Below are 15235 nucleotides of genomic sequence, written 5' to 3'. Positions count from 1 at the left end.
TACATTACAGCTAATTCTTTCTTTTTTCTTTGTTAGATGCAGGAGATTTCTCTAATTTGCCTCTTTGCCTGCAAATTCTGCATTTTATTTCTTAACAGGGTACAGTATGATACATTAGATTCAGACCTTCACACTCACAGTAACCAAAAGAATTTCAAAGACAATCTTCCGTGGATCTTCCAGGTAGGAAAAACCACATTTTCATAAATGTCGAATTAAAATGTATATTATAACAAACAAATAGGTTATTTAACAAAGTTTTTCAATTCAATTACTTAAAATTACTTTTCCTTTTAAGGGCCGATTAGAATTTGAATGAAAGAATGAAAGCTAATGAATATGTCTGTTTTTTATTTTTATAAATATGTATTGATTAAATAGTTTTGACCAAATGTGGATGTAAGATTTGGATAAATTTTGTTGTTGTGTATCTTTTTTTTTTTTTTTTTTTTTACATTTACATGTATTCATTTAGCAGACACTTATCCAAATGAGGAATACTACAAGCAACTCATCAAAAAGAGGCAAATAAACAAGAGAAGTGCCCGTAATACAAAGTTTCAAACCTCGTTCAGAAAAGTTAGAACAGGGAGGGATTAAGGAAAAGTAATAGTATAGAGATTTTTTTTTCAGTAGGATGCAGTTAAAGGATTAGCTCACTTTCAAATGAAAATTACCCCAAGTTTTACTCACCCTGAAGCCATCCTAGGTGTATGTGACTTTCTTTTTTCTAGGTGTATATGTCTAGCAATGCGTTTGTTTAAAAACAAAATCCATATTTTACAAGTTATAAAGTAAAATATCTAGCTTTCGCCAGACCGTCTTCCGTATTCTGCTTACGAAGAAAGTGTAAAACTCTAGCAATTCAGAAAGCTTACACTACGTCCATGCCTTCCCTATTCAACTTATGGAAAAAGTGTAACTGACGCGATGCCGGTTTACACTTTCTTCGTAATTTGAATATAGATGGTAGTCTGGCAGAAGCTAGATATTTTGTCTTCATAACTTGTTAAATATTTATTTTTGTCATTACACAAATGCATCGTTTTGCTTCAGAAGGCCTAAAATTACTACAATGTGGAATTTTACAGGAGTTGTTACAGTAACAGCGTGGAATTCAAAAGAACTGTTATTGCACAGAGAAGAGTAAGTAGAATATTTCCAGTTATTAGTAATGAGAAGACTGGTACCCCTACCCCTTCCAACCTGACAGAGGGTGTAAGAGAAGATGTTCTTAGAGAGATCAGCAGAGGTTGCTGTGTCCTCTGGCTGAATACAGGTCCCAATCAAGCCCAAGATACTAAAAGCTGACTGAGTAGCAACATCTGGAATGAAGTCAGCTTTGTTGACAGCTGACTGACAATTCCAGAGGTCCACAGAAATAGAGAGATGTACTTGAAGAGTACATAGAATGTATAGAGTAATGTAATAGAGTACATAGTAGATAGAATGCTGGTTAGTAGGATTTCAGTGTCTTTTGTGATGTTAGTGTGTTGTTGAAAGACAACAGGAAGCACATGTTAAATGTGGGGGAAAAAAAGGGAAAGGTAGTGGGAGCAGAAAGGGAAAAAAAAAATACTTTAGTGCCTTGTCTGTGTCCTTGCGCATGTAGACTCGCTGGTCTTTACCTGAGTTGGTCTTCACACGAGGATGCTGAATGTTCTGCTGGAGTGGAATGGCTATCTAATAAATATACAGCTTATCAACACTTACAGCTGTGGATGCCTTTACAATTAGCACACCAATAGCCTATAACACGCAAATGACTGAAATCTAAACTACTGCAGGGACAGTTCACCACTTAAGTGCAATAAGGAGCAATACAAATAAAAAAAAAAAATAGGGTCTTTGTAGTCGATATCTATTATTCTAATTACGAATTAGTGCAGCCAAAATACAAATAATAATGATAGTAGAAATAGAAATAAGCAGTAAACAAATGAATCGTTCCTAGCACAAAATATTCTAAACAGAAACAAGGTATTAAGCAAACACTTACACGCTACTGACGTCTCCACTTACTAATCATTTCCCCCTTTTCTCCACTGACTAATCACTTCTCCTTTTTCTTGCTTTCTAGGACCTTGGGGGCAAAATAATTAAATTTCTGAAAAATGAACTGAAAAAATTTGAGAAAATATTACAAAAAGATAGCACGCAATGCTTTGTGAAGGACTATGATGAGGATAGATGCAGTATCAAGGAAGCAGCTCTTGATCTCACACTCTACTTCCTGAGAAAGATGAAGCAAGATGAAGCTGCTGATACTCTAGAAGGTAAGAGACTTATAACCATCTTTTATTTTGTCACTTATAAAATGTAGTGAATAAATTTCTGATAAAAATATTAATATTTATTTTCTGGTGTTTAGATGAGCTGGCCTTCATTCATCCGCTAAAATGTAGCCTAAAGAATAAGTATCAATGTGTGTTTGAAGGAATTGCAAAGCATGGTGACTCCACTCTTCTGAATAACATCTACACAGATCTCTATGTCACTCAGGGTTGTAGTGAACAGGTCAATACTGAACATGAGGTAAGACAGATTGAAGTTGCTTCCAGGCATCATGAATCACAAGAGATACAGGTTGAATGCAAAAAATTGTTTGAAGCACCTGAACAAGACAAGGAGATCAGAAATGTACTGACAAAAGGAGTTGCTGGCATCGGAAAATCCATCTCTGTGCAAAAGTTTATTCTGGATTGGGCTGAAGGAAAAGAAAATCAAGAAATCAGCTTCATATTACCTCTTCCATTCAGAGAGTTAAACTTAAAAGAGAAAGAAACACGAAGCTTGATAGACCTTGTAAGTCAGTTTTTCCCAGAGACAAAAAGACTGAACATTACAAGAAGGAATAAATTCAAAGTCCTGTTCATCCTTGATGGATTGGATGAATGTCGCCTTCCTCTAAACTTTGAGGATAATGAGACATGGTGTGATGTTTCATCACCAGCCTCTCTGGATGTTCTCCTAACGAACCTCATAAAGGGAAATCTGCTTCCTTCTGCTCTGATCTGGATCACCACCAGACCAGCAGCTGCCAGTAAAATTCCACCTGAATGTATTGACCGGGTGACAGAGGTCAGAGGGTTCAATGATGCACAAAAGGAAGAGTACTTCAAAAAAAGATTCACAGATAAGAATCAGGCCAAAGAAATCATTGATCACATAAAAAAATCAAAGAGTCTCTTTATCATGTGCCATATCCCAGTCTTCTGCTGGATATCAGCCACTGTTCTCCAGAACATTTGGGAGGAAAAAAGAAATAATATAAAAAACAATCAGGCTGATGACTTCTCCAAAGACACTCCCAAGACACTGACACAGATGTACACACACTTTCTCCGCTTTCAGATTCAGCAGAGCCACCGAAAGTATGATGGAAACTACACACCAGATGTTTCCTGGGATAAAGATGCCATTCTTTCACTGGGGAAACTGGCATTTCATCAGCTGGAAAGAAACAACCTGATCTTCTATGATTCAGACCTGGAAGCCTGTGGTATTGACATCTATAAGGCATCAGTGTACTCAGGCATGTGTACTCAGATCTTTAAGGAGGAAACAGGGATACTTTTTGGTACCATGTACTGCTTTGTTCACTTGAGCATACAAGAGTTTATTGCAGCTCTTTATGCACATCTGTTTCTAGACATCAACAAGAAAAGTGTGTTTGTTCATGAATTTACAGAACAGGAAAACAAAAATGAAACCATGATTAATTTGCTCAAGACTGCAGTGGACAAGGCACTTGAAAGTGACAATGGACACCTGGACCTTTTTCTTCGCTTCCTTCTTGGTTTGTCACTCCAGTCCAATCAGCTACTCTTACGAGGTCTGTTGACACACCAAGATGGTATTGACCAAAGCAAAAAAGTAGTAGTTCAGTACATTAAACAGAAATTAGAGGATAATCTGTCTCCAGAGAGATCCATCAATCTTTTCTACTGTCTGAATGAACTGAATGACCAAACTCTGGTGAAAGAGATTCAGACCCACCTTAGAGAAGGAAGTCTGTCATCTGCTGACCTTTCACCTGCCCAGTGGTCTGCTTTGGCCTTTGTGTTGTTGACATCAGAGGAGGAGCTGGAAGAGTTTGAGCTTCAGAAATTCAAGAAATCAGACGAGTGTCTCATTAGATTATCAGCACTTATTAAAACCTCCAAAAGAGCTCTGTAAGTAATTTCATATTTTTTTCATGTTTTGCTTTCATATTAAAAATCAATTTAACTACATTGATCTAAAGTGTGTTTGGGCACCCTTGATCTATAGTGATTCCTAACCATATACCAATATAAAAGTGTATTATTCTTGTATGGTTAAATCATAACATATTTTGTTTATCTTTTTCTTTAAAGAATGCAGTCCATTGCAAGTAGTGTAATGCCAATATTGTATTATATTTACATGTATGTTTTATGTAGATATTTCTGTTTTCAGCAAAACAAGCTTATCAGTTAGCTGCAGAAGAAGCACATTATGTTATTATAAAACACATTAATTCATTGATTTTCCACTCCAATATGCAATTTTCTTCAACTTTGGCTATGAAGTACATTCACTCTTACAAAACCTCAAATGCTCAAAACATTATTCCCAAGATAATCCACATTAAGATGCTCATCAAGATTATAGAAAAAAGTTACATTGTTTTATTCAAGTAAGTAAATTTAATATAGGGCATTTAATAAAGCATTTAATAAAGGGTAATCCAAATACGTAATCAGTAGGGATGGGAATTGATAAGAATTTAACGATTCCATTATCGATGTTGCTTATCGATCCGATTCCTTAACGATTCTCTTATCGATTCTCATTGGGTGAGGTAATAAGTACAAACACAGACTGAAAACAGTCAAAGAAACTCTGGCTGTCATCATCTTCTTCATCATCTAAATTTAATAATGACAATGGAGATTATCCGTATAGTAAAAGTTTACACAATGAAATAGCGCTCACATTAACATTAACACATTACCTTCGGCATTAATAACAGATGGTGTCCTGTTAGCTCCGCTGGTGCTTAACTCACTGGTGGTGTCGTTGTGTAGTAGTGTATCAAACACGCGACAGTCCTGCAAATGAATTGCATGCTGTGTGGCCAAATGTTTCTGCATATTGGAGGTAGTTCCCCCCTTTGACGAAATGGAACTTTTACAAGTGTTGCAAGTGACTGTATTGTCGTCTTTTCGCGTAAAATGTAACCAAACTTTAGATCACTTCTGCCTCGATGCCATGTTTGCTGCGTTCTAAACCAAAACAACGCAGCGTGTGTGTGATGTCATGACACGTTAGCAACGAGAGGAACCGATAAGCGGAATTGTTAAGCCGGCATGCTAACGGTTCAAAGGAATCGATTCACTTGGCACCGGTTCTTAAGAAGAACCGGTTCTCGATTCCCATCCCTAGTAATCAGTAATCAGGAAAGAGGTCATAAACACATGCAAACAATCCAAAACAAACACTAGGCAGGAAACAGCTAATCCAGAAAACAGACAAAGAGTCAAAATGACCACCACAGCCTGGCGGACAGGACTGAATATCCCCACAGAGGAGCAGAAGACCACCACAGCAGGGCAGACAAGACTGAAGATCCCCATGGTGGAGCAGAAGACCACCACAGCAGGGCAGACAAGACTGAAGATCCCCATGGTGGAGCAGAAGTACACCACAGCAGGGCACACAAGACCGAATATCCCCACAGCACAGCAGAACACCACCACAGCAGAGTAGACAGGGCTGAAAATCCCTGAGCAGAAGAGATGAGCCACAAGACACCCACAGCAGACTAGAAGACCATCAGGGGGAAGCAGACAGAGCTGGTTACCACCACTGCATTGCTGGTGAGGCCGAAGACCACCAAAGTGTACCTGAAGACCAGCACGGTGGAGCAGGCAGAGCTGGTGATCACAACGATGGAGCCGGCGGGGTTCAAAGACCACAACGTTGGAGCTGAAGATCTCCAGGGCAGATTTGCTGGAACTGGAGACCACCATGGCTGATCAGGCGAAACTGGAACACAGAGCACAGTGAGGTAAAGGTTGACCTCAGGGGCCATGACAAAACAGGCAGGGAGTTCAAGGGTGACCTCCCTGGTCATAACGGGACAGGCAGGGTGTTCCAGGTTCACCTCTGTGATCATCTGAGGGCAGGCAGGATGTTGATGAATGACCTCTATGGCCATGTCTTGGCAGACAGGAAACTTGGGGACAACCTCTGTGGTCACATCAGGATAGGCAGTGAGTATTGGAGTGACCAATGTAGTTATATCAGGGCAAACAGAAAGTTTCATGAGCAGATGCCGGCACTAGATCAGGTGCCACAGCCTCTGCAGAAATATATGCAACCCAGACATACAAGTGGAAGAACCTCTGGGACCTCTAGACTAGATGCCACTACAGAGATGTCAGCTGCTCACACAGATATCAGCGGTGTGTCCACCAAACTGGAAGCAAGTCTCAAACACCTTGGGACTGCCTTGGTAGCTTCAGGTGCAATGTTCATGATGGCAAGGACATGGTGTGGCGTCCATGATGGCTGAAGACTATGGCATGGCAGCCTTGAAAGCCGGAGACTCTGGTATGCCGGTCATGATGGCTGCCGGCTCTGGCATGGTGGGTATGACAGATGGAGGCTCTGGTGTGGTGGCCATGATGGCTGGAGGCTCTGGTCTTGGGACCACTGGACTGGAAAGTGCTGTAAGCACTGGACTAGACACCATCAGAACCAGAACTTTTGTTAAGGGAACATAGTGAGCATTGATGCTCCCAGGTTTTCACTGTGCATTGTGGGACTTTTTAAGGAGCGAACGTATCAGTGCACTGGAAGAATTCTGCGATTGAGACAGCCCTTAAAATTGCAGAATCTCTGATCAGTGCCCTGATTACTGAACTAGGGAGCTGATTGAGACACACCTAGGATGTATATAGGTGTAACAGGTGCATGAAGAAGATATGAGGGGAAAATCTAAATGCACACAGTTTTTTAACAAAAGACAAAGTCACAGATCCATTCCAAATCTTGAGCAGGCAAATAATCCAGACAAGAGTAACACAGTAAAATAATCCAAATCACACAGAGAAAACAAGAACACCCACTGCAAACCACATAAACCCATAAAACCTGACTGAAAAGCAAGTAGATAATGAACAACAGCTGTAACTAATGAAGGTTACCATGATGTATATATGAGAACACATTGAGAAATGTAAAGCAATCAGGAAAGCAACACATACACAATGGAAACTTAGAATGCATTTCAACATGAAAGTTCTTTAACAAGACAAAACAAAAGACACAAATCGTGACAATATGCGAGGTTTAACAAGGTAAAATGATCAACAGCTGAAAACAGTCAGACATAATGAGTCCGGGCAATGGGTTCTGGGAAATGCAGTTCATGATAGAGTGGCAATGGACTAGGGAGGAGTGCCCTTTGGTTGAAATCCAGGGCACTCCATCTATGAAATCTTTTATCAGATATATTACATGTGGCTAGTTTTGTGATGTTATTTATTTTACCTTGTAGGCTAAATGATTGTAATTTAACAGACAAAAGCTGTCCAGCTCTGTCTATAGTACTTGGATCAGATACCAATCTGAAAGAGCTGAACATAAACAACAATAATCTGCAGGATTCAGGAGTGAAGCTGCTCTGCACTGGACTGAATAGTGTAAATTGCAAATTGGAGATACTGAGGTAAGTCATGTAACAATCCTAGGGGTTGAGTCAGAACTCAGATCTATCTGTTAACTTGGAGTTAATCTGCCACAGAACCTGTTTCAGCTCAGTGAAATGGGTTTTAAATGTGGACTTTAATTAGGCCATTTCAATATTTTCATTTTCTTGATATTCAACCATTTTGAGGTTGCTTGTATGTTGTGCATCATTCAGATGAAAGACTTTCATACCCTGTAGAGTTTTAGATTATTGAAACCTTGTAAGTGACTGTAAACTGGAGATTCTCAGGTGAGTTGATGTCTAAAATATTAATGGTCTCTGGCTCTTTTGTGTTCACTTTTAAGTGTTTTGCAATTGAATAGTACAAGTAACAAAATATAATTCACATTATAGATTAATAATGTTAAGGTAATTTCTAGAATAGTTGATTAATTTGTAGAATGTTACATTTAAATTTTTGTTCTAGTCTTTCAAACTGCAGTATTACTGAAGAAGGTTATAAAGCCTTGGCTTCAGCTCTGAGATCAAACCCTTCACACCTGATAGAGTTGGATGTCACAGGAAATGATCCAGGACAATCAGGAGTGAAGCTGCTTAATGATTTACTACAGGATCCAAACTGTCAACTGAAGACACTGAGGTAAGATGTGATGAAATAATACAAAATAAATGATATGCAGGTTAATTATTTAAAGAAATATTATTTCACTGTTGCATTAAAGTAAAATTTGTAACAGCTTTTTAATAGAATGCTGTTTTTCACCAAGTTTGGTTAAGAACTGAATTGAGTTCTGCTTCATTCTTCTCTTGTGCAGGTTTTTGGGTCCTGCTGCGAGTGAAGCATGTCAGTATGTGAATAGAGTTGTGGGTAAAAACCCATTATTTCTGAGAGAGCTGAATTTGAGTGGATGTAATCTAGGGGACTCAAACATGAAACAGCTTGTTCCTCTACTGCAGGATAAACACTGTACACTTAACACACTGATGTGAGTATTTGACTTTAATTGATACTAATATGATTGAGTGGGAATAAACTAGAAATCTCAGGAATAGTGAAGATCTGTTTTCTGTTGGAAAATCCACAATGCAGACTGGAAAACTGAAGTGTGTAATTGCAATCATGTAGATTTCTACATGTCAATATGCGTTTGTAAATGTCTATTTTAAGTAATGCCATTAAAGGTGCTCTATGGATTCATTGTAAAGAATGAACAAAAATCTGTTATTATCAGAAGCCCTAAACGGCCATGGATTATTATTTTTTCTATCTTATGTCGTGATCACGACTTATTTTCTCGTGATCTCGAGATAACAAAAATTGTTTTGTCGTGATCACGACTTAATTTTCTCGTGATCTCGAGATAGCAAAAGTTTTGTCGTGATCACGACTTAAATTTTCTCATGATCTCGAGATAACAAAAGTTGTTTTGGCATGATCACGACTTAATCTCTGCTCTAAATTACACAAATGTGCCAACAGGCGGTAGTATATTACCAAATATAACTAATGATGTGCTGTAAATGTCCACTTTGCTGTATTAGTTCATACTGGCTCAGATTGTACGAGTTTCGGACAGAGAGAGTTTTCGTGATCGCTTTATTTTGTGCAGTATTGTGTGCGTTAAGCGATTAACTTAACTGTTAAATGACTGATTATAATTATTTTGCTTGAAATTGTATCTGTTATCGTTCTGACTAGTTGCATGACTCACCACAGTTTTATGACCGCAATAGTTCAGTGTGATACTAAACTTATTGCTTATTAAAATTAATTTTGATGTCACTGTATAGTATTCTGTTTGCACCTTATATCTTTAAGAAACTATTTTAATCATCGCAGTTTCAGTATTCGTTTACCTCACTGTCATTCAATGTATATTCATGTAGTTTAATTCAGTGATAGTGTGTAACCTATTGTATTTTCTACATTTCTTTGTAGGAAACAACACACATACACATAAACACGCTTCTCAAACAGCATCCCAAGATTGTTTTAGCCTATATCAACCGGATTAAAGTTTTGTTATTTGGAAATCTGGAGTATTGCACCTCTTTTTAATGGAAGAGGAGGAAGACAATTTAATGCACATGATATCACAGCCTATCCTACATGACTAATAAAAATAACAAACACATTATGTTATATAATTTTGTTTCAAATGATTGAGGAAAATAAAGTGGGTTTAATCTAAAAGTTTTTAGAATTATAAAATAATCTGGCATCTTTCTGAAAGCACTCTGCCTGCACTTGAGATGTTGAATTCTCAGGTGATTATCAAACATGTTAATTACACAAACAAAATGTTAAGCGTACATTTATTTAACAGTGACTGATTAGCCTATATGTATTTATTTATTGTAAACTTTATTATTAAGTGAAGTAAACATTTAAACATTTTGCTGAAATATCCACAAGATACAAGAGCGCATGATTTATCCGTCGATCAGATGCATATGAAAGTTGTGTTTGTTACTATAGCAACAGTATAATCCAGGTACAGTGTGTTTCAGAATCAATCATTGTAAAAAGAACTTTTATGTTGTGATGACGACAAAACAACTTTTGTTATCTCGAGATCACAGAAAAATAAGTCGTGATCATGACAAAACAAGATAGAAAAAAAAATAATAATCCATGGCCGTTTAGGGCTTCCATAGTTATTGAGTGAGTATTCATATATGTAAGCAAGTATGTCAGATCTAAACTGTCTTCTTGCCTTACCTTGATTCACAAAAGTAATCCAATAATGATGATTTATAAATTGAGCTCTCAGGTTTTACAGGAAATGTCAATTTGACATTTTTCATTTTTGCATGGATATGTCTCAGATTATATACATCTTGTGTGCATACTGAGGTCCCTGGAGTGTTTGCATCTTGTTTTAACAATAGTTGCTTAGAATTGTATCTAGTCATCTAGCTGGCTGCTTGATATAAACACCACTGGTAATGCTAGAGATACACTGGCTGTCATCTTTCTCTCTTCTGACCAATGTAATCAATATCTTAATTTTTTTTTACTCTTTTGTAATATTACATAAAATCTGTCATAGATTTTTTTGCCTCTTGCTATTTTGGGTAAATGAAAACACAAAAATTACATTTGTTTTACTTCCGTTCACCACTATAAAACTTTATCCAATTATGATGGCTTTTGCTTCTGAGAACCCCGGAAATGTGAAAAGGCAAAAGGCCAAAGTCCTGTGGTGCAGCTTTTTTTTTTTTTTTTTTTTTTTTTTAAAGCAGCATAGAACTTGTACTTGTAATGACATCTTATTTCAGACTTTCAGACTGCTGTATCACTGAAGAAGGTTATAAAGCTCTCGCTTCAGCTGTGAGATCAAACCCTTCACACCTGATAGAGCTGGATCTCACAGGAAATGATCCTGGACAAACAGGAGTGAAGGAGCTCAATGATTTACTACAGGATGCATACTATAAACTAAAGACCATCAGGTGATAAAACCTTGAAATATTTAAAAGTGAATGAGTGATGTGAAATCAGCTGTATGAAAATAGATAGAGGGGTCAAATAGACCAGTGTGGAATATGAATGACATGAACTGGAATGAAATTGCATATGTGACAAAAAATAATGTAAAAACATGAATTATCTTATCTACTTCCTTTAGGTTTCTGAAAAGCCCTGCTGCACAGGAAGCGTGTGAGTATCTCACAAACGTTTTGGGTAAAAGTCCATTACTACTGACAGAACTGGATCTCAGTGAAGATAAATTAGGAGGCCTGGATGGGGAGAAGCTCTCTGCTCTTTTGAAGGACTCTCATAGCAAACTGGAGAAAATTAAGTGAGTGAACATGAGTTATAAATGTTCTGTTTCTTCATTATAAATGACTATATAATTATAAAGTCACATGTATGAGCAGATATGAAGACCTGTTGATCTGATGTGTGTTGAATATATGGTAAATAATAAATAATGCTGTTATTGTTTAGGATGAATAATTGTGAGCTTATAGAGAAAAGCTCTTCAGTTCTAGCTACTGTTCTCTCCACCAAAACCATCCTGAAAGAGATTAACCTAAACAACAGCTGTCTGCTGGACTCAGGAGTTAAAGAGATCTGTGAAGGACTGAAGAATCCTGTGTGTGAGCTGAAGATACTAAAGTGAGTACATTTCATCATCAGTGGCACTGAACAAAGAATATGAGCAGTGAGATGAATATTGCAACATTGGCTGATGATGGGAATGATATATATTGTTGAATCTGTCCACTTCCAGAAGCAGAATAAAAAAATGTAAGATTACCGGTTTTCTAACAAAAATGAAAACTTAAAGAATATTTGTTAACTGTACTAAAATTAAAGGGGTCATGACATAAGAAATCAAATTTTCCTTGGTCTTTTGGCATAGAAGAGGTTTTTGTATCATTATTACATCCTGCAAGTTCCATTACTTAAAACGTCCTCATCATCAATAAGAGATTGTTTATGTAATCAAGTTGTAAAAAAAAGCTTTGTTTGGAAAAGAGGTGTAACGAAGGGAGACTCAGGCAGGGGATCCAAATGCAGCGTTTTATTAAAAATGAGCGTGGTCATACAGGCAGGGTCAATCAGGAGCAAACAGGAACAGCAAGGGACAGGCAGAGTCGTAGTCAGGGTACAGGCAGTAGATCGAGGCAGGCAGATATGATTCACAGAACAGCAGACAAGGCAAGTTCAGGACAGGCAGCAACGGGTCAATAACAGGTAACAGGCAGGAATGGTAACAGACAGGCAAACAGGATATAACGCTCGGAATTGTAACAGTGTTAACAAGACTTCGCGATCAGATGGTGTGAATGAGAGTCCTTTATAGTCCAGGTAATGAGCTGCAGCTGGGTGTGGTGATCAGTGAGGAGTGTGTGCATGGCTGTATGTGGCAACAGATGAATGGTGTGGAGTGAACATGTGACTGGCAGGGAGGATTATGTGAAGTGTAGTCTGACAGGAGCAGATGGTGATCGTGACATGAGGTGGCATGTAACATCACAAGGGCACAATCATTTGCATACAGCTGCCTCTGGAGCAAGATAACAACACCTACTTTTACATCATCGCATCATTGCCCCCGCCACTGATGTTCAGTCGATGAGTTGTTTACGATAGAATTGTGATAATACCAAGATTGCAATGCCACACAGATGTTGTGCTGTTCCTGGCTGTGGAAAAACAAAACTTTTGCCTAAGATACCAAATAATCCCGATGTCACAGAAAAAATTATACAGTTTATTTTTAATAACTTGCGTGTTTGTACTGTACATTTTACCAACAACTGTTTTGAAAACAAGTCACAATACGATACTGGCTTTGCACAAAAACTTTTGCTCAAAGACCAGGAATCAACTGTTCTGGAGTCAGCAAGGACTCCGCAAACTGTAAATAACGCATTTCATTTTTAAATCCGTAATGAAAGTTAAATTTATATTGAATAATACTTGTATTTTTACTTCAAAGAGCGCTCTCTTTATAATGGCTGAAGCTGTTGATCATGCAGCGCGAGTTTAACTTTCCAAAACTCCTGTTATAGTGACGCTCTTACACTACACTATTAATCTCTCACAGTGTTTAATGTTTGCATTGTTAGTTATGGTGAAAGCATTTCTTTAGAGTTTGTTAATCTCGACAACTGTCATAGTAAAAATGTGGTAAAATTATTCAAAAGGATTCCACATGTAATACTTCAATTGCAAATTACAGCCAATCACAGCAGAGTGGGTATGTTTACATCGTAAAGTCTCACAGCAGACACCCCTTCAAGTATTCAGTAGTGTGATAGTATAATATTTTGTGTAGTAATGAATGAATTTGAACCACAATGTTAGTTTGAATTCTTATTTTTATTCTTTGTAGACTTTCAGACTGCAGTATCACTGAAGAAGGTTATAAAGCTCTGGCTTCAGCTTTGAGATCAAACCCTTCACACCTGATAGAGCTGGATCTCACAGGAAATAATCCTGGAGAATCAGGAGTGAAGGAGCTCAGTGATTTACTACATGATCCAAATTGTCAACTGAAGACACTGAGGTGAGTGTTTTTTAAAATAATGTTCAATAGTCTTAAACCAATTTTAGCTGAAAATGTGAAAGATGTTTATAAACACTCTGCACTTATCAACAGCCCATTCACAAGCTTGTGAAAATAAAATATATGGCAGGTAATGTTAATGTACACTAAAAAAATGCTGGGTTATTTTTTAACCCAAATGCTGGGTTCAGTCTGCTGGGTAATTTTAATGGGTTATTTTTTATAATTTTAACCATGTGCTGGGTCACTCTGAAAATGCTGGGTTATTTTTTTAACCCAAATGCTGGGTTCAGCCTGCTGGGTAATTTTATTGGGTTATTTCTCATATTTTTACCCAGGTGCTGGGTAGTTTGGGGTGCCCTCTCACTCCAACCCAGCGCTGGGTAGTAGATGTAACCTAATGCTGTGTAGTCTGTGTGAAACCGGTTAAAACTGGAACTTAATGGTCATTTTGTTTTCTGTTCTGAGAGAAAACGTCCTGAGGAGAAATTCCTGAATGAAATTAAGGTTTGTATTACATTGTATTCCTATTAAATTATTACTATACAAAGAGGAAAATGGTCGTAGTCTCACATTTTATCTTTTTTGTTTACATGACCGCCGCAGTCTGCTTAGAATGCAGGCTAGCTTTACAAATGCAGCATACACGGATCTTCACTCAAAGTGAACAATGCGCCGGCGCCAATATAAGTTTCACTGCCATCAAATGAATGTGCGACCAGGGCTAAAACACAACGCGATATCGCTGTGATATATGTAACAAAGTTGCCTTGAGCTAAAAAGGAGGGCTGATCTAGTGCACTAACGTTGCAGCTTTGGTCATGCTATGCATACTTAAATGCCTGACAGACGAGATAGCACAAGGTAACACTGTTTTTTATGTAACTTTTCAAAAACTGTTCTCATCCTATATGTGTAGAGATTTTACAGTGTATTTTTATTATTTAAAATTAAAAACCAATATCAAATTGAATGTCCCAGCACTGATTAAAAAAACAAACCAGCAAATGGATTAATGTATAAAACCCAGCAAACTGGATAAAAATAACTCAGCATGTGTTCTGTTCATATTTACCCAGCGCTGGGTTGCCAAATAACCTAAATTGGGATGTTTTTAACCCAGCATTTTTTAGAGTGTACAACCTGAATTCCGGATTTGTTGGGATGTTTTTAAATTTGAATAAAATGACAACTAAAAGACTTTCAAATTACATGAGCCAATATTTTATTCACAATAGAGAATTGAGAAATTTTAGACTTTTATCCACTAAATGAGCTCATTTCAAATATGATGCCTGCTACAGGTCTCAAAAAAGTCGGCATGGGGGCAACAAATGGCTGAAAAAGCAAGACATTTTGAAAATATTCAGCGGGGAAAACATCTAGCAATTAATTAAGTTAATTGATATCAGGTCTGTAACATGATTAGCTATAAAAGGGATGTCTTAGAGAGGCAGTCTCTCAGAACTATGAACAATATTCAGTGTTCTTCCATGTCAAATTGCAAAGGCTTTGCAAATCTCATCAA

General features: G+C 37.5%; 1 protein-coding gene across 2 annotated transcripts in view; it reads left to right on the top strand.

Moving 5' to 3' along the window:
• The window catches only part of si:ch73-286h23.3 (protein NLRC5), a 41665-nt gene that overhangs the window by 10957 nt on the left and 15473 nt on the right, over positions 1–15235 (top strand). For both annotated transcript variants that reach the window (XM_067396518.1, XM_067396517.1), the window contains exons 6-15: positions 99–183; positions 2081–2276; positions 2372–4175; positions 7529–7699; positions 8148–8321; positions 8497–8667; positions 10964–11137; positions 11314–11487; positions 11637–11807; positions 13534–13707. In XM_067396518.1, the coding sequence (XP_067252619.1) occupies positions 99–183; positions 2081–2276; positions 2372–4175; positions 7529–7699; positions 8148–8321; positions 8497–8667; positions 10964–11137; positions 11314–11487; positions 11637–11807; positions 13534–13707 (3294 nt within the window). The remainder of the gene's footprint in view (positions 1–98; positions 184–2080; positions 2277–2371; positions 4176–7528; positions 7700–8147; positions 8322–8496; positions 8668–10963; positions 11138–11313; positions 11488–11636; positions 11808–13533; positions 13708–15235) is intronic.

This window comes from Chanodichthys erythropterus, chromosome 10 (genome assembly GCF_024489055.1).
Source record: "Chanodichthys erythropterus isolate Z2021 chromosome 10, ASM2448905v1, whole genome shotgun sequence".
NCBI lineage: Eukaryota > Metazoa > Chordata > Actinopteri > Cypriniformes > Xenocyprididae > Chanodichthys > Chanodichthys erythropterus.
Note: the sequence above shows the minus strand (reverse complement) of the source record. Positions and strands in the feature narration are given on the sequence as shown.